The sequence below is a fragment of the Lepus europaeus genome, chromosome 16, assembly GCF_033115175.1.
Source record: "Lepus europaeus isolate LE1 chromosome 16, mLepTim1.pri, whole genome shotgun sequence".
NCBI lineage: Eukaryota > Metazoa > Chordata > Mammalia > Lagomorpha > Leporidae > Lepus > Lepus europaeus.
This window is the reverse complement of record NC_084842.1, coordinates 58,447,318-58,468,093: the sequence shown is the minus strand read 5'-3', so window position 1 is coordinate 58,468,093 and position 20,776 is coordinate 58,447,318. Positions and strand designations below refer to the sequence as shown.

Here is a 20,776-nt window from a genome sequence, read left to right as displayed (position 1 = left end):
TCATTAATATTTTTAAAATAATATTTTCTTTATCTTACAGGAAAACCTACATGGTAGATTCTGTGGATTCCAAAAAAAAAAAAAAAAACAAAAAAAAACAAAGTTTAATTTTACTGAGAAGAATAAATGATGGCAATTCAGAAGACTGAAAAAAACCTGAGATGTAGATACAAAAAATCTACAAGGTGATCCCTAGGAATCAGAAAGTATAAAATCTAGAGAATATTTAAAGGTTATTTCCTGGAGAAGGAGATTATATATGTGAAATAAAGATCACAAAATTCTCATGTCCATAATACCTTTCCTGTTAATAGAAGTACTCTTGTCTCTTCTGAAATATAACTCTTGTCATTACAGAAATCCTATATAAAAAAGAAACATCAAGGTGAACAGGCATATTTTTATTGTCCAAATAAGACTTGAGGCATTGTTCCTTTTATTTGAAAGGCAGAGTTACAGAGGGGGTTAGGGAGGGAGGGAGGGGAGGATTGGGAGAGAAAGAGAGAGACAAAGAGAGAAAAGAGAAAGAGAGATATCTGTCTTCAACAGCTGGGGTTGGGCCAGTCAGAAACCAGGAGCCAGGAGCTTCTTCCAGGACTCCAAAGTGTGTTCAAGGGTCTAGAACTTGGGCTATCTTCCACTGCTTTCCCAGGTACATTAGCAGGGAGCGGGATTGGAAGTGGAGCAGTTGGGTCTCCAACCAGTGCTGATATGGGATGCTGGCATTGCAGGCAGAAGCTTACCTTCTATACCATAATGCCTGTCCATATATTTTTTTTTTAAAGATTTTTATTTATTTGAAAGGCAGGAGAAGGAGGAGGAGGAGAGAAAGAAAGGGGCATTGTTTCTTCTAACAACAATTATGGGAATGGGGAATTGGCACAGCAGTTAGGATGCTACCTGCATCCCATAATGGGATGCCTAACTAACTCCAGTCTTCTGCTAAGGCACACCCTGAGAGGAAGCAGGTGATGGCAGAAGGACGTGCGTCCCTACCATACATGTGTGAGTCCTGGATTAGGTTCCTGATTCTTGGCCTTGGCATGACCCAGCACAAGCTGCTGCAGCTTTTTGGGAAATGAACCATGAACCAGAAGATGGAAGATTCCCCCACCCCCCCAACCTCCCTCTCCCTTTCAAATAAACAAATACAAGTTAAAAAATAAATAAATAAAATTAAGTTGCTGCCTGAAACAATGGCATGCCACAGAGGTACAGGTTCAAGTCTTGGTTACTCCACTTCCAATACAACTCCCTGTTTATGAGCATGGGAAAGCAGTGGAAGATGGCCTAGGCACTTGGGCCCCTGCCACCCAAATGGAATACCTGGATGGAGTCCAGATCCCTGGCTTTGACCTGGAGCAGCCCTGTCTATTGTGTCCATTTGGAGAGAGAACCAGCAGTTGGAAGATAAATCTCTCTCCACCTTTCAAGCAAATTAATAATTTTTAAAAAGTTTATTATTAGTAGTACTATTTATTTGAGAGAGAGAATTACAGACAGAGAGGAAGAGACAGAGAGAAAGGTCTTCCATCTGCTGGTTCATTCCCCAAGTGGCCGCAAACGCCAGAGTTAGGCTGATATGAAGCCAGGAGCTTCTTCCGGATCTCCCAACTGGGTGCAGGGCCCAAGCACTTGGGCCATCTCCAACTACTTTCCCAAGCCATAGCAGAGAGCTAGATCGGAAGAGGAGCAGCTAGGATATGAACCAGCACCCATGAGGGATGCCGGCACCATAGGTGGAGGTTTAGCCCACTATGTCACAGCACGGGCACCAAATTACTAAGTTTCAACAAAGGCTTAAAAACTCAATTATATATATACTAATGTACATCAGCTCATCAAATAATCAAAACACATTTAATGAGCCAAATCATGTCAAGCTTTACGTTTTATCGGCACATAAAATTTAGTCAAATGTCCCAAGTTTACTAACTTTTACATAAAGTACATTCATATTTTTTCATATAGCTCAATGCAAACAGTTATTCATGAAACCATCTTCACCTTCTCCACTGTATCATAAGATCTATTTCTGGGCTTTTCAAAATATACAATATGATAATATGGAAATTTCAGGCATTTAATATTAACTAAAGAAACTCCAAACTAGATTAAGAAAATTATCATTACTGAAAAAAAATCCATTATCTTAACAATATTTTATTTTATTTTATTTTTTGACAGGCACAGTGGACAGTGAGAGAGAGAGATAGAGAGAAAGGTCTTCCTTTTTGCCATTGGTTCACCCTCCAATGGCCGCTGTGGTAGGCACGCTGCTGCCAGCGCACCGCACTGATCCGATGGCAGGAGCCAGGTGCTTATCCTGGTCTCCCATGGGGTGCAGGGCCCAAGCACTTGGGCCATCCTCCTCTGTACTCCTGGGCCACAGCAGAGAGCTGGCCTGGAAGAGGGGCAACCGGGACAGGATCGGTGCCCCGACCAGGACTAGAACCCGGTATGCTGGCGCTGCAAGGCGGAGGATTAGCCTGTTGAGCCGCGGCGCTGGCCCATTATCTTAATAAAAATATTTTTTAGAATCATAAGTAGACTAATTGTCCAAATCATAAAGGTAAATATACTATCATTAGCTATGTCAATAAATGAACTAGATTGAATATCAATACTGATATTATCTTTATGAAAGTTGTACCTTAGGGGCTAGTGCTTTGGCTTAGCAGGTTAAAATGGCATCTGCAGTGCCAACATCCCATATGGGTACTAGTTTGAGCCTCAGCTGTTGCACTTCTGATGCACATGTGCCTGGGACAGCAGCAGCAGATGATTCAAATGCTTGGGCCCCTGCACCCACATAGGTCGAGACCCAAATGAAGCTCTTGACTCTTGGACCAGCTCCAGCTGTTGCAGCCATTTGGGGAGTGAAGAAACAGATGGAAGAGCTCTTTTTTCCTCTCTCTACTCTGGCTTTCAAATAAACAAATAAATCCATTTTTTAAAAAAAGTTATATCTTGTGATTCCTCTCCCTGTTATCTTAATTACAAACAAATAAACCACAATGGTATGTGACTGGAATAAAATCATTTACTATACTACAATCAAGACATCTTGGAGGCTGGCGCTGTAGCATAGCAGGTAAAGCTGCAGTCTGCAGCAGCAGTATCCCATATAGGCGCCAGTTTGAGTCCTGGGTGTTCCACTTTGATCCAGCTCTTTGCTATGGCCAGGGAAAGCAGTAGAGGATGGCCCAAGTCCTTGGGCCCCGGTAACTGGAAGAATCTCCTGGCTCCTGGCTTTGGATCAGCCCAGCTCTGGCTGTAAGGGCCACCTGGGGAGTGAACTGACAGACTTCTCTCTCTCTCTGCCATTGCCTCTCTGTAACTCTGTCTTTGCAGTAACTAAATAAATCTTCAAAAAAAAAAAAAATCCATTACATTTTCATTAAAATCTTTTATTATTAAATTTACTTTCACAAGGGTACCACAGGACTGGACAAAGGGCTTCAGTATGCCTGTGAGAAAATCATACTTTTGTCATGTATGATATGCAAAGCTGTATCTTTTTTTGTTCAAAGGCTTTTATGTGGCTAAAATAAATGTTGCCAAGCCTGGGCATCAATGTGTACTCACTAGTTATGAACAAACAGGATAGCCTCTTTAGGTTCACTACCTTAACAAGCTTAGTGCTCTTGTGTTTGAATTTATACTAAATTAAAATAAACATATTAGAGAAAGGAGGAAAACAAAGTTTTCAAAACACACAAACAAAAACTCTAACTTATAAAGATTGTAAGTAGCCCAAGTTACAGACATCAAAACAAAAACCAGTATTTAAGGTGTGGTGACAAATTCATAATGATTTCATTCCTGATGGCCATGATTCAACAGGATAGAGTTCTCCTTCATTAGTTCACCTCTTATATGCCCCCTGGCCAGAAGTCATGGTCAGGTTTCCCAAGCGGGTTACAGGAACCCAATTACTTGAGCCATCATGCTACCTGCCATGGTCTACACTGGTAGAAAGCGGAACTTAGGAGCCAGATTTAGGAATAGAACCCAGGTATTCCATTATGGGAGATGGGCATCTTAACTATTATTAGGCTAAATGCCCTGTTCCCTACCTTTTTTTTTTTTTTCTTAAATTTGTGAGGCAGAGCGACAGAGACAAAGGCTAAGTCAAGGGCCACTGAAGAACATTCATAAAGACCAGTGGTTCAATCAGGGGGCAAATGCCTTTGCTATTCTTATTTCTGTTAAAAGTAAGGCATATTCAATGCTGAACACTAAGTAAATCAGGTAAAACATTTTTACCAAAGTTCGGCAATTTAAAGTGGAATTTAAAGTCCATTTCCAAGACTGTGTTAGTAAGAATAAACCAGGGGGTTATGACTAAGGCAGATCTACATGATCACAGTGTGTAAAAACTTGTTAAGTGCTGTATTTTCAAACTAAAAATATTCGTAACTTAGTTTCTAAAACAAATCACAGGAAAGATAAACTTCAAAATGACATCTAAAAAGCAGCAAATAAAAACAATTTAAGAAGAAATTTTTTCAAAACCCAAATTAACTGAAAAAACAAACAAACAAACAAAAAACAAAACAAAAAAAAACAAAAAAGTTTGGGTAACTATGAAATTATTTAGATGGAAAATATAATTTGCTGATCGCGAAGTAAATGCACTATGCCTGTTAGCTATTAATCTCATGTAATGAATGGTTACTATATGATAAATTCTTGATAAAATCACTAGATAATTGTTCATTCACACTAGAAAGATGTCGCTTATAGGAGGAGTTAAGTTTTTCTCTCAAGCTACAAGTGGTTGAAGAGAATCTAGGCCTAACAAGTGCCAGAATCAACTGCATTAACTCTTTTCATTTCATTTTTAAGTGTATTTATACTGTATTAAAATTTAACATTTTCTTTACAGAAATAACAATGGTTTTAGTAAAATGAAATTAAAATATTTTTAGAATCTGAGGGGAGGGCAGTTCAGATGCCCACATCCCACGTCAGAGTGCCTGAAATGGATACCCTTCCCACTGGCACCAGACTCCAGCTTTCTATTAATGCAGACCCTGGGAGGCAACAGTGATAACCCAAGTAAATGGTTTCCTGTTACCCAGGAGAATGACCTAGACCAAGTTCCTGGCTTTTAGCTTCAGTCTTGATTCATCTATTTGGAGACTAAACCAGCAGAAGGGATTTCTGTCTCTCTACACCATTATTTATTTTTTATTTTTTTGACAAGCAGAGTTAGAGAGAGAGAGAGAGAGAAAGGCCTTCCTTCCGTTGGTTCACCCCCCAAATGGCCGCCACAGCCAGAACTACACCAATCCAAAGCCAGGAGCCAGGAGCTTCCTCCTGGTCTCCCATGCAGGTGCAAGTGCCAAGCACTTGGGCCATCCTCCACTGCCTTCCTGGGCCACAGCAGAGAGCTAGACTGGAAGAGGAGCAACCGGGACAGAACCCGGGGTGCCAGCACTGCAGGTGGAAGCTTAACCTAGTGAGCTGCGGCGCCGGCCCCCCTACACCTTTTGGCCTATCAAATTAGCTTTTTAAAAAACCTGAAAATTCCTCTTCAAATGAAAAGGACTGAGAAGGAAGATTAAGAATAACAGAAGCTTGATTTTTTTTTTACTAGTCAGGTAAGAATGATGCTTAAGGATTTGAAGGAAATTTCCCATCCCTCAATAAACTCACAGGTATTTTTTTTTCACTTGTAGCAAAGACAATCCAAAATTTGCCACTAGGATTGATGGTAACTGAAATTTAAATCAGTTTAGTGTGGCTAAAAAAAAAATGCTAAGAGAAAAAAATTACCTTTTCAGGCTGTGTAAAAAATTTCATTGGGAGGACTGGGTCCTTTGGTGAATCTGCATTGCACAAAGCACTTTTACTATTTATAACACACAGAGCCACATCACATACTGTATAAAGTTTCTAGGGAGGAAAAAAACAAAGATGCTATAAGTCTCATTATTGCAAAATAATCACAAGTACTACCAATTCCACAAAATCAATAAATTAGACTTAAAGGAAGGAAGGGTATGTGGTTATTTATTCCTTAAGTATCTCATATTACTGCTTAGCAATGCTACTTTTGTAGTCTCCTGGTCAAGAAAAACTCTTTACCATAATTTAACATGCAAGTCAACCATGCAATAGAAATGTCAAATCAAAGACAGGGTGCTTGTCTGTAACTTTAAATAAAACTTCAAAATATGGCACACTTTAAAATTTTATTCTTATCCTCTTGCTCTGCAGAAGTTTTAATGTCTTTTAAATATTAAAAATTCCAGAAGTAGTAAAATTCATTTTAATGAAATGCAATAAACATTAATTATAAGTATATTTTTACAAATATTCTACAACTTAAATTATTATGTAATGGTGAGGAAAAACAAGGGTAATTATATGTTTTTCTATAACATCTTAATATCCACTGGCTTAATACTCATCTTACTTCATTTGTCTTGGATTCATCTGGAGACTGGGCATCTCTGGTTAACTTGATATTCTCTGCCATCTTCTTCATAAAGGCATGGCTATTGTTTTCATTCTTTGTCATTAAAACTTCAAGCATGAACCATAGGCACCTAAATGGTAAACATTAAAAAAAACAAACGTAGGAGCTTTTGCTTAATGGATTATCTCACCGGAAGTTATGTTGTTTGAATGTAAAGAAAACCTTGTTAGTTTCCTGTTAACAATATTTATTCAATTGGAAAAAATAAAAATCACAAATAATATATTAAAATATGAAAACATAGCTTAACATAAGAAATTCTAATAGGTTCATGAGGCACATAAAGACTTACACTACAGGTATTTAAAATAAATGTTTAAGTGATTTGATGTGACTTAACACCGGGCAATGATGAACAAACCAGCAAAGTCTTAGCATTTGGAATATTTGTAAATTATGCAAATTGTCTATGATTAATATGCCGTTCTGCTGGGATACAATTCTGAACTGTGTGTAATACGAGGCTGAGCTAGGTAGTGACACCTAAAGGCATTTTGCTCTTTTTTAAAAAAATATTTATTTATTTGAAAAAGTTACAGAGAGAAAAGAGGCAGAGACAGAGTAAGGTCTTCCATCTGCTGGTTCATTCCCCAATTGGCCACAATGGCCGGAGCTGTGCTGATCCAAAGCCAGGAACCAGGAGCTTACTCTGGGTCTCTCACGCAGGTTCAGGGGCCAAGCACTTGGGCCATCTTTCACTGCTTTCCCAGGCCATAGCAGAGCTGGATTGGAAGTAGAGCAACCGGGACTTGAACCAGGGTCCATATGGGATGCTGGCACTGAGGCAGTGGCTTTACCTGCTCTACCACAGCACCAGCCCCGCTCCTTTCCATTTGTCACTGTAAAATCATTTAACACATAAATGTATGAAAGGGGCATGAGGATTTTTAAAATAAAACTGAGGAGCCAGCCCTGTGGCACAGCTGGTAAAGCAGACGTCTGCAGTGCCATCATCCCATATGGATGCCAGATCAAGTCCCAGCTGCTCCAGTTTCGATTCAGCTCTCTGCTATGGCCTGAGAAAGCAGTGGAAGATGGCCCATGTTGGAGACCTGGAAGAAGCTCCTGGCTTTGGAGAGGCCCAGCTCCAGCCATTGTGGCCACTTGGAGAGTGAACCAGCAGATGGAAGTCTCTCTCCGCTACTCTCTGTAACTCTGCCTTTCAAATAAATAAATAAATCTTAAATCCTATATTCCCCATACATGTTTTAAGTGACTACAGTAAGGCAGTATCAGGTGTTTAACCTAACAGTTTAAATCAAATCTAAATGACTGCTCAAATCTTAGACAATCAAATAAAGGAGCAAAATAAGAAATTACAATAACTGTAACCAAGAATTATCTGGTATTTAATGACTGCATATCTGTCTGTAACTTACTCTACATTATTTTCATGGAATCCCTCTAATTCTGAATATTTAAAATCTTTTCTCCATTTTATAAAGAATCTAAAAGTACTTTAGAGGGGCTAAGTGATCTAAGTCAGAGACAGAAAGATGAGACCAGAATGAAAATGAAGATTCATTTTAAGCATTTAACAAAAATTGGGGCTGGTGCTGTGGTGTAGAAGATTAAGCCTCTGTCTGCAGTGCTAGCATCCCATATGGGTGCTGGAGACGTGACTGCTCCACTTCCAATCTAGCTCCCTGCTAATGCACCTAAGAGAGCATAGGAAGATGATCCAAGTGCTTGGGCCCCTGCACCCATGTGGGAGATCTGGAAGAAGTTCCTGGTTCCTGGCTTCAGACTGGCCCAGCCCCAGCTGTTGCAGATATCTGGGGAGTGAACTAGTGGATAGAAGATTGATTTCTCCCACCCTCCCCCACTCTCTCTCCTACTCTGTGTTATATGCCTTTCAAACAAATAACTCAATCTTTAAAAAAGAAAAATCTAGCCGGCGCCGCGGCTCACTAGGCTAATCCTCCGCCTTGTGGCACCAGCATACCGGGTTCTAGTCCCGGTCGGGGCACCGATCCTGTCCTGGTTGCCCCTCTTCCAGGCCAGCTCTCTGCTGTGGCCAGGGAGTGCAGTGGAGGATGGCCCAAGTCCTTGGGCCCTGCACCCCATAGGAGACCAGGAGAAGCACCTGGCTCCTGCCATCGGCGGCCATTGGAGGGTGAACCAACGGCAAAAAGGAAGACCTTTCTCTCTCTCTCTCTCACTGTCCACTCTGCCTGTCAAAAAATTAAAAAAAAAAAAAAATCTACAGAATAAACTAACATCTGGGTTGCTATGTGCTAAACTCTCAGATTGTAAATTCTGAAAGATTTTATTTATGTGAATGCTGAAATCACTTCATCAATTCTTTGGATTCAGAATTCTATTGAGGTTTTATTAAAGATTTAGTTGATCCCTTTACACAGAACTATAGCATAATTACTCTCAGTCATAGGGGATATGTTAAGGAAGCATTCTCATTGCACCACAGACATAGATACATTTCTTTGAAAAGCTTTGTTTTGTTTTTTGACAGGCAGAGTGGACAGTGAGAGAGAAAGGTCTTCCTTTTGCCGTTGGTTTACCCTCCAAAGGCTGCCGCGGCCAGCGCATTGCGCTGATCCAAAGCCAGGAGCCAGGTGCTTATCCTGATCTCCCATGCGGTGCAGGGCCCAAGCACTTGGGCCATCCTCCACTGCACTCCCGGGCCACAGCAGAGAGCTGGCCTGGAAGAGGGGCAACCGGGACAGAATCCGGCGTCCCGACTGGGACTAGAACCAGGTGTGCCAGCGCCACAGGTGGAGGATTAGCCTAGTGAGCGGTGGCGCCGGCCTTTTTGAAAAGTTTTAACAAAATACTTCACAATAAGGTTTTGTTTAAATATGTATGTAAAGGTACACCAAAATAAAGTATACTTAATGTCTTCTAGCAACTGGAGAAAAGTATGACAGTCTTGTGATAAGAATACAAATTCAACCTTAATTTTAAGTAGGTTGCCTATGTACTAACAATAAGAGATTTGTTCAATTAATTCTGTCACTTGGAATATTGTTCAATATATTGTTACACTGTTTCCTTTATAAAACAGCAGGATATAAAACAATGCATGCATCTTTTATTAAACAGTACACACATATATTAAGACTGCATTTTTGGGAAATCAGAGTTATACTGAAAACTCTAGGCCATGCCTTTCAACTTTATCCTCAACAGTACCCAATAAACATCATGTCCAGTGCTTGCCTATGCTCTGTAGTACAAAATGCTGAACTTTTTCATGTTTCATCTAACAGAGCTACCTCCTTTCTTCCAAACTTTCCCCTGAGCTCTTCGGAACATACTTTCCATAAAAAACAGTCATTTATGAATGTTCCTTTCACCTGTTGCTACAGTTGAAACTAAGCTCATCTCCTCTCAAAAGAACTTGCCTTGTAGCCTCCTAAAGCTACAGCTGTTCATTCTATTAGATGCTGCATACTTAGGATTGGAGAGTAGGTTCAGAGTCTATCTTCCCTAGTGCCAATTCTAGTTATTGTCCCATATGTGTATATCAGTTATTCCTAGGAACCTCATCTAACTGTGAAATCATAAATTCAAATATTCCACTTTCTGCATATCTCCTTTTCTTCCAGCTTTTCTTCAGATACTTGTGGAATACAGATGTGTCCTCTGATCTCATTGGACCCTCTGGGCCACCAGCCTGCTAATTTTCCAGCCCCTCTCTCCTTGCTCTCAACTCCACCACTTTTACTTCATTTGTTTCTAATTTATATTCTGAGAGTCAAAATTTTAATCACCCTTTTGAAAATAGTCTCTACTCTCTGACCAATTTTCCTTCTGATAACTTGCTTTGAAAAATTAAAAATCTGGAACATTCCAAGTGTTTGGCTTCTTGGCAGCCATTATCCAGAATGTTTACTGCTAGAGAAAAATCATGCAGCTCAGGAACTTGATGTAAACATAAGATTTTTATTTTTGTACTTACTGCTAACCAGCTATCCTGAGTTCCCAGTCAGAATTTTTGTCCAGTTCTTCATAGTGGCTGTTTTAAATCTGTTATTCTCCTCAAATCTATGACTCTACCATCCTCACCGACCATCTTCTGTTCCTATCTCATACAGAAACAATTCTTCCGATGGGAATTCCTCGACTTCTTAACCCCAGTCCTGGAAAATTATATTCCCCTCCTTTCCCTTTATTGATCCCTAGGATCCCACCCACTCTTTTGTTTTGGACATTTCTCCTCAATTTATTAGAACCAGTTTTTTTTTTGTTGTTTTTTGTTTTTTTTTTTTTTTTTTTTTTTTTTATATGAAAGACAGAGTTAAAGAAAGAGGTAAAGACAGAGACAGAGGTCTTCCATCTGCAGGTTCACTCCCCATATGGTGGCAATGGTTGGAGCTAAGCCAGTCTGGAACCAGCAGGCAGGAGCTTCTTCTGGGTCTCCCACGTGGAGTACAGGGGTCCAAGGACATTGGGCCATCCTCTGCTGCTTTCCCAGCCACATTAGCAAGGAGCTAGATCGGATGTGGAGCAGCCAAGACTCGAACCGGTGCCTGTATGAGATTCTGGCACTGCAGGCTGGGGATTTAACCCGCTGCACCACAGTGCCTGCACCAGAACCAATTTTTCTTTACCTGCAACCAAAGTCCACCTTCTAGAGATGTACTACTGTTTTCTTCCCAAACTATTCATATCCAATTGCTTTAGGGACTTGTCTATCCTATTTCTATTCCTTATCCTTAGGCAATTACTGGATTACTTTACTGCCAAGGTTATCAGTGAATGCTTTGAAGCTCAATTCAAAAGGGAATGACCACCTGACCTTATCATTGCTGGCTTCTTCATCTGTAAAATGGAAACAACAAAAACTATCCCAGAAACTGTTGTGAGAATTAAATAAAATGTGTAGAATACCTGGCATATAACCCAACCATTTCTTTGAATTTTATAAATTTTCTTTAACATGATACTGCTTTTCCACTGACTCCTCCGATATTCCTCCTCCAGGTCCTTATATGAGTCTCTGTTCTTTCTAGCAAATCTTGGTGCCCCTTGTGATACATCTGAAATCTACACTCTTAGAATTCTTGTACTGATTATTTCCTTCCTCCTATTAATTCTGATTTCCCAATGTGTGGGTTATATGCCTGTTCTAGGTACTCCCACCATAGCAGAGCACATCTTAAAATTCTTAAAAAGGTGAGCAAAGTAAGCCTAAAGCTAGCAGAAGGAAGGCAGTAATAAAGACTGCAGCAAATATAAGTGATACATACAACAGAGAAAATCAACAAACCCAAAGGTTGCTTTTGAAAAGATCAATAAAACTGACAAACTTTCAGTAAGACTAACTACAAAGAAGACTCAAATTACAAAACCCAGAAATGGAAATGTGGACATTACTACCAACGCTACACAAATAAAAAAGATGATATACTATGAACAATAGCATCAAAAATTGGATACCTTAGAGGAAGCAAATTCCTAGTACACAAAAAAACATATCAAGGCTGAAAGACAACATTAAAACCCATTATCCCTTAAGTAAGCTAATGCAATATGGGTCCTATATGTGAGCTTCAGGGACTCAAGAATGGAGCCACTGTTGCCATCTCCAGGGGAGCCCCTTAACAGTAAGCTTAAAGGGGAATCTGAGTGAGGAACAGACCCTAGGTGTTCTGATAAGAGATAGAGGAATGCCAAGCAATGTTTTCACTGTGGCATGAAATAGCCACCCCTCAATAAAGGAATTCTACAAAATTTTGTATAATAAAAAAGTTATACACTAGCAATGAATAATCCAAAAAAGATATTAAAACCACAATTTCATTTACATAGAAGGATCTCAAAGAATAAAATATTTAGGAATAAAAACAACCAAGCAGGCATAAGCTTTGTACACTGAAAACAGTGCCAAAAAACAAACTTAAACTACTAAGCTATAATAATCAATGTCATACGTCACAGGGATAGACACAAACTGGAAAAAAAAAAAAAAAAAAAAAAGCCTGGAAATAAACCCTGGCATGCATGATCCACATCAAGGGTGTCAAATCTTTGTGGGAAAGAATAGATGCTTCATGAAATGGTGCTGGAAAAACTGGATATCCACAGGATAAGCAATGATTCTGAACCTTTACCTCACAGCTTATACAAAAACTAATTCAAAATGGAATCAAAGATCTTAATTTAAGAGTTAAATATCTTAGAAGAAAGAATCTTTATGAATTTGGCTGTGGTTTCTGAAAGCAAATTATAAGACAAGGGAAAAAATCCTCTTATATTTATATAGTAAAAGCTTTTGTGCATTAAGATACCTGTCAAAATGTCAGATAAGAGATTAATATCGAAATAAACTCAACAACAAAGACAAACCAATTAGAAAATGGTAAAAGTATTTGAGCACACATTTCTTCACTCAATGGTATATTTAAAATGGTAAAAATTTCCAATTCTGTTAAATACATTTTACCACAACTAAAAAAAGTAATCATAAGGGGTTTTAAACATACTAAGTTACTAATTTCCGTAAGGTTAAATAACCACACTTTATTTAGCACTTTAAATTATATGAAAAATTTAATGTTCAAAGATACTAAAAAGTGTTACATGTTAGGCAGAACAAAAAATATGTGTCAATGATTTCAATTCTAGCTCCAATTATTTTGCATACTTCAATACTCTTCCCACATCATAGCCAACTCCCATAAGTCTAATCTGCCTTCCACATGACTGCCTTGCAATTTAAATGCAGCTATACTGGGGTGGACATTGGTGCAGCAGCTAAGATACTAATGGGGATGCACACATCCCATACTGGGGTGCCTGGTTTGAATTCTGGCTCCTCCACTTTCAATTCAACTCAGTGCTAATGTATATCTTAGGAGTTAGAAGATGATTACTCAAGTACTCAAGTCTCTACTACCCACGAGGGAGACCTGGATTGAGTACTGGGCTCCTAGCTTCAGCTTGCCCAAGCCCTGACTGTTACAGGCATTGGAAAAACGAACAAGTAGATGAAAAATCTTTCTCTGCCTTTCAAGTAAAAAAAGAAAAACAAAATGCAGTTACAAGGTCTTCTAACACAGATCTTGTATTTTAGGCAAATATATATCACTGTTTCACTTTATGAAAGTACTTTCTGGGAAATCACCAAATAAAGAAATTGTTGCAAAGCAATAGAATTTTCAAATAGAATAGAAATATAAAAAACTGGAAGACCCTTTCAGAAAATTTCTATTTCAAACCCTTAAGGTTACAGATAAGCAAAGTGAAGTGTTTTAGTCATATAGCTGGGACTAAACCCTTCTGTAACCTAATTACAAAGCTTTTTAAAATAGCTAATCAGGCTGGCGTTGTGGTAAAGTGGGTTAAGACACAGTCTGCAATGCTGGCATCCTATATGGGTGCCAGTTCGTATCTTCGTTGCACTGCTTCTGATCCAGCTCCCTGATAATACACCTAGAAAAGCAGTGGAAAATGGCTCAAGTGTTTAGGTACATGTCCCTCATGTGGGAGACTTGGATGAAGATCCTTGCTTTGTACAGACCCAGCAATGGCTGTTAATAGCCATTTGAGGAACATCTCTTTCTTTCCCTCTCTGTACTCTGCCTTTCAAATAAATAAACAAATCTTTAAAAAGAACATTTTTATTAGAGTATCTTTACCAAAATAACTGTGCACAGTTTACATCCACAAACCTCCAATCATGCAAATTGTGCCTCAGATGGCTTCACTGCAGAAATATTATAAATATTTAAAGAATAAAAATATGACCAATTTCTTCTCAATATATTCCATAAGACAGAAGAGAAGGAATGCTTACCAAAAGATTTTATATAACCTTGTATTTTTCCATTCTATTATTCATTTTTTGAAATTTCCACTGGTATATAGATTTATTTTCAAGCATTTGAAATTTAAAGGTAGTATTATCTGAATGATGTGTTGGAAAAACAACATTAGAATCACAAGCTGCCTTCCTGTGGAAGAAGCTCATAATCTGGATGCTTAAGAATTATATTGGGGGACTGGTGCTGTGACGTATTGGTGCCGCTCGTGTACTGGATCCTCCTCTTCTGATCCAGCTCTCTGCTTATGGCCTGGAAAGGCAGCAGCAGATGGCCCAACTACTTGGGCCATGGAGACCCCGAAGAAGCTTTAGGATCTTGGTTTTGGATTGGCCCAGCTCCAGCTGTTGCGGCCATTTGAGGAGCAAGCCAGTGGATGGAAGACCTTTCTCTATCTGTAACTCTGACTCTCAAATAAATAAATAAAAATCTTAAAAAAAAAAAAAAAAAAAAAAAAAAGGTGGATAATATATAGTGTCTGAAGTCTGAAACTATTTGGTTATCAAAGCTAAAGGGGGAAAGATAAATGTTGAAACCTTAAGTCAGATCAGAAATAATTCTTACTGTCTTACAAACAGAAAAACTGTAACAAATTACAACTTTAAATATAAGCTGAAGGCATCAATTTGAAAGCATGAAGGAAAAAAAATCTATCAATGAAGAAATAATGCAATACCCCTTTAAAATTTCTTAAAGGTCATCTGTAGATAATCCTTGGCTTTCTTTCATTCGTTGATCCTGCATCATATACAAAGCTCTATTTTACATAAGTAAAACACTTAAACAAGCGTTTTTAATTGCCTTTCCACTAGCAGCAAATCCCTCTGATCAGCGCAACAAATCTTATTTTTATTACTACAGTCTTGTGACAGAATATTTCATTAGTAGACATGTTGTTTTTAAAGATACTATATTTTGAGGTAACAAGGGAAGCTTAGATTAAGTAAATAAATTTTTATTGCATCGCTTTCTAAACCAAACGGAAGTAACTGAAGCCCATAATAATATATGCAATAAAAATCACAATATAAAAACTAAAATAACCACACTAACCTATTAGAAAGACTCAGCTAAATGACTGCAAACAGACAAGGAGAAAAACCATTAGCAAGAGCTCATCAGATGGGAACAACACTAAAAGATAAAACTTATAATTTACAACAAATGAATAAGCCATAGGAATTTAGCACGTTATAAAAATTAAAATAATCTTTAAAATTCTTGACAAGCAATGTAACTTACTCTTTGATATCACGAAGCTGATCAACATCTTGTGATCTTGTAAAATCTGGATCGTGGGCTAGCAGGTGAATCATGTATGGAACTACATACTCAGGCAACAGTGATAATAATTTCTCTAAAACAAAAACATTATTATTAAAATAAGAGGAACCACTTTAGTTTATATTTTTCCCATAGTTACTTCTAAATTAATGTCCACATGATAATTAGATGACATTAAAACACTTTTAATTTTCAAACATATTAAAGCCAAAAAAAAAAAAAAATGAACTTATTACCTAGGGGGTCCCTAGCAAAGCCAGGAGAAAACTATTTACTCTGACATCTTTGCAATATCTTCACTACTGCTCCTACACACAGTAACCTATACCAGTTTTATGAGGTATAAAGAGTACTCAGAAACTAGGATTTCAGTTAAGTAAATCTTAAGTACAGCATCAGCATTTTATAACACTCCCAGTTTTATTATGAACTATAAATAGAAATATATGACCCTTCCCCAACTGAAACATTGACAAGATATATTTGTATACTCAGAACTTCTGAAGTTACTCACCAGTAGCCATAGGGTTCTGTTTAATGTACTCCCTGCGTATGCTGATATTTTTTAGCAAACACTGTCGTGCATGTGCTCGTCTCTCCTTCACAGGATCTTTGGCACACAAGGCAAAGATCGCCATATACTCCAACGGGAGCAGTAACTTCACAAGTGCCTTATGTAGCTTCTGAGCAAAAATCTGCCTTACTTGGTAACATTCATCCTATAGTGGCACAGAAACATTAACATTTAACTTAAAATGATAATTATATTGAGGAAATAATAAATAATGGGATATAATAGGTAATACTAGTAATTCCTTATGTGCGTATATAAATTAAGTAGACTTGTAACCACAGAAAAGGTATTTAATTGAAAAGTAATTGACAAATATAAAATTGATACTTACATTAATAACAAGTGCACAGAGCTGAAACTGTTCTGGGGTAATAATTTCATGGTAACAAGGTTCCTGAGCAAGCTTCATTATGGCACTACCAGCAGCTAATCGCAAGCGAGACATATCAGATTTACTATAAATAAACAAAAAAGAAATAAACATTTTCTATAACCATTATCATTCATAAGAATGTTTTGACCCCTTTTGAGTGTAAAATCCTTAGGAATATTTTACGCACAGTATAATGTACAAATATAGAAAACCAACTTTGAATTCATTAACTTAACATAGGGAAAAAAGGATCAAATCATGACATTGTGAAAACAAAGTCATCTCCCTTCACTTCTAGTCTGCTCTAGAATAAATCTTCCACAACAGTAAAAAAGCTCTGATTACTTTTGCAATAAATGAATTACAACATTGGGAAGAGCCATTTATTCAAGAACCATATCCCTCATTTGAAGAGACAGACATACAGTTGCAGAAAAAGGATCTTTTAAATTGAAATAATTAAAAGCCATCTATCATTTAAAATACAATTATTACATATTTTTACGCATATACATACAAAGGTACTTCAAAACATTCATGGAAAATGGAATTAAAAGATGTTTAGTTTGGTGTAAACATTTTGAAATCCATGTGTACATGTATATGTGTTAGGAACCCAGCGAAATCCTTTACCTTCACTGAAGAGGTAGGGTCAGAGTCACACTTAGGAGGGAAGAGGTATCAGATGAAAAAATAAAAGGAAAGGATATGAAGGTGAAAGTCAGATATTGTATTAGGTACTGTACAAATTTGTGGAGCTGATTTCCTATTGCAGAATGAAGTTTTCAAAGGGACACAGAAGAGTTTGGCATGCCCACTCTCATTTGTGGATTTTTATTACCTAAATGTTAAAATGTGACAGTGAATGTAGGACAGTCTTCCTATTAAAAAAATAAAAGATTTATTTATTTCAAAGTCACTTATATACAGAGCGAAAGACAGAGATCTGAACATCCACAGAGTCACTCCCAGATGGCCGCAATGGCCAGGCCTGAGCCAGACTGAAGCCAGGAGTTTCAGCCCGCTCTCCCACATAGGTGGCAGGGTCTCAATCGCTTGGACCATCCTCTGGTGCTTTCCTCAGGCCATTAGCAAACAGTTGGATCAGAAGAGCAGCCAGGAAACAAACTGACAATCATATGATATGCTGGTATTGCAGGTGGCAGCTTTATCTGCTGCACCTCAACACTGATCCCCTATGTCAACTTCTTTGTGTAACTCGGCATGGACTATTGTTTTAAGGACTTTAAGAAACGGGAAAACTTGGCTTAGGACTATTTTTAAGTTTACAAAAGGAGAAAACACAGCATTTTTCAAATGACCTTTGACTCCACTAATAAAAATAGTATCTATTATTTGAGTGCTTATACTGTGCCAGGCAGTGTCAGGGCATTTATTTTCACTCTAAGATGAAGAAATTGAAGCTTAGAAAAGGTAGGTGCCTTATACAACAAATGAAGTGCAGAGTTCAGTTTCTCATTCTGTAGCCCAAGCTAACATCATGGTACACGAGGGAACATATGTTTATGAATATATGTATAATGAAAAAGCTATGCCACCTCTTGCAATGCCAGTATCCCGTAACAGAGCGCTAATCCGAGTCCTGGATACTCTGCTTCTGATCCAACATCCGGCTAATGTGCCTGAGAAAGCAGAAGATGGCCTAAATAGTTGGTCCCCTGTCACTCACGTGGGAGACCTGGATAGAATTTTAGACTCCTGGTTTTAGCCTGACCCAACCCTGGTCAATAAACTAATGGATGGAGATCCCTTTCCCGCTGTCATTTTATCTTTCAAATTAATAAATAAATTAAGAAATCTATTTTCAATCGCCTTTATACACATATGATTAACTCTATGTTAAGTAAAGATTTCAAATAGTATGAAGAAGAAGAAGAAGAAAAAAAAACTGTTCCTTGACAGTCAGTAAAAAAAATAAGAGTGGGAATGAGAAGGAGGAGGAAGTTTGTAAGTATAAAGCTGTATAATTCTGCATACATTCCTCAGGAATTACTACTAAGAGTACAGTTTAAAAACTTGCCATAGTTTAAAAACTCCAAATCCCATTTGTGTGTATCCTTGGGCCCCTGCAACTACATGGGAGACCTGGAAGAAGCTCCTGGCTCTGGATCAACTCAGTGCTGGCCATTGCAGTCATCTGGGGAGTGAACCAGTGGATGGAAGACTTGTCTGTTTTTCCCTCTCTGTTAACTCTACTTCTCAAATAAATACAATCAATTTTTTAAATAAAAATATTTCAAGGGTGTTTTTGTCACCAAAATAACCTTCTTTTAATTCCATTTTCCACTATTTCAAGTACCATTTATAACATTTAATTAAGATCTAATTGTTCTTGCAATGTGTGCCAAAATTAATAATCATTTTCCCATTTGCTGTGAAGATAAACACTGCTTAAAAGAACATATATGGGGGCTGGCGCCATGACACACTAGGTTAATCCTCCGCCTGTGGTGCCCGCACCCTATATGGGCAACGGTTCTAGTCCCGGTTGCTCCTCTTACAGTCCAGCTCTCTGCTGTGGCCTGGGAAAGCAATGGAGGATGGCCCAAGTCCTTGGGCCCCTGCACCTACGTGGGACACCCAGAAGAAGCTCATGGCTGCTTGGCTTTGGATCAGCCCAGCTCTGGCTATCGCAGCCATCTGTGGAGTGAACCAGTGGATGGAAGAGCTTTCTTTCTCTCTGTAACTGACTTTCAAATAAATAAAAAATAAATATTTTCAAAAAAATCTTTTAACAAAAGAACTTATTACTATGCCTTTGCCATACACTGAGAATAGTTAAACAAAATTTAAATATTTCATTTGTCAATTTTGCTCTGATCATGACTGGTAATTCAAGGATACCTTTGGCTTATTCTATGATAAAAATAACAAGGTTTCTGTCAATTTATCAAAAATAATTCCACATTCTTTGGAGTCAAGGATTTTATTATAAAGCTTAAATAGCCCAACAGTACTTGAAAGCATACATGAATGAGTAAACCTTTGTCCTCTAAGAAATTTTTAGGTAGAACACATCACAAGTAAAATTCATTGTTATCTCAATTGGTGCTCCTGGTCCCTAATAAATAAGGACTTAAAGAAACAAGGATCATGAAAAATTGGTCTTTCAATTGCATTTGAAAATGAACAGAAAGGAGATGCATTGTTACAGCTTTGAAGAATGAAGAGGTATAGAAGTGGGAAAAATTATTTTTGCATTAGTAGAATCACATAGTCCTTCTGGATACTATTGGAAGACTAACTCTCCTTCTATGAACACACTGACAATTTTTTTTTTTTGACAGGCAGAGTTAGACAGTGAGAGAGACAGAGAGAAAGGTCTTCCTTCCGTTGGTTCACTCCCAAAATGGCTACTATGGCCGGTGCGTGCGCCCATCTGAAGCCAGGAGCCAGGCGCTTCCTCCTGGTCTCCCATGTGGGGACAGGGCCAAGCACTTGGGCCACAGAAGAGAGCTGGACTGGAAGAGGAGCAACCGGGACAGAATCCAGCGCCCCAACCGGTACTAGAACCGGGACTAGAACCCGGGGTGACAGCGCTGCAGGCGGAGGATTAGCCAAGTGAGCCATGGCGCCGGCCACACTGACAATTTTATTCCTTTCATTGAACTAAGTCACTCCACTTGTTCCATCACCTTATTACAGTAAATTTCTGGAAGGCAGAGACTGATCTTACAAGTTTTTGGTATTATGGCTTTCAAAGTGTTTTACAAAGAGTACAAAGTCAACAAATAACTCATTTGGTTGCAGCAAATATGGATACTAACTGTAAAAATTAAACCATAGTAATTATGACAAAGTTACCAGAAAAGTTTATAGTTTTTGGAAGCAAAGAAAACATATTAACATTAGGTAAATAATTCCTATGTAAACTCTAACAAAATTTTTGAGCTAAGAAAATTAGGAAGGAAAAATCTTACCTGATCCTCTTTTGCTCTGTCAGATCACCCTCACTAACCAACATTGCTGATAATAACCGAAGAGTTGAATTGGCAGATTTAGACTGGTTGTTTTTCATACCCAACAGCCACCTTACTAGAAGTTTAATTGCCTGTACCTATAAAATATTAACATGCTAAAGAAAGAAAGCAACTCAAAATTCCAATTAAAGGGAAGCATATATTAATCAGATTAATAATTATGGTCAAATAACCTTGTCACCAGACATGTTTTATTAGATGTGTCCATGAGATAACAGTATCAACAAGAACTATTTATTCTGTTTTTAAATCTGTACCAAAACTACT

The 20,776-nt window shown here is 38.2% G+C and overlaps 1 protein-coding gene across 3 annotated transcripts in view; it reads right to left on the bottom strand.

Annotated features, from left to right (window-relative positions):
- The window catches only part of PDS5A (PDS5 cohesin associated factor A), a 137,557-nt gene that overhangs the window by 16,505 nt on the left and 100,276 nt on the right, over nt 1–20,776 (bottom strand). For all 3 annotated transcript variants that reach the window (XM_062212636.1, XM_062212635.1, XM_062212637.1), the window contains exons 23-29: nt 20,450–20,586; nt 16,467–16,590; nt 16,076–16,280; nt 15,520–15,634; nt 6,428–6,560; nt 5,785–5,904; nt 300–362 (exon numbers count right to left, since the gene is read on the bottom strand). In XM_062212636.1, coding sequence (XP_062068620.1) covers nt 300–362; nt 5,785–5,904; nt 6,428–6,560; nt 15,520–15,634; nt 16,076–16,280; nt 16,467–16,590; nt 20,450–20,586 — 897 coding nt within the window. The remainder of the gene's footprint in view (nt 1–299; nt 363–5,784; nt 5,905–6,427; nt 6,561–15,519; nt 15,635–16,075; nt 16,281–16,466; nt 16,591–20,449; nt 20,587–20,776) is intronic.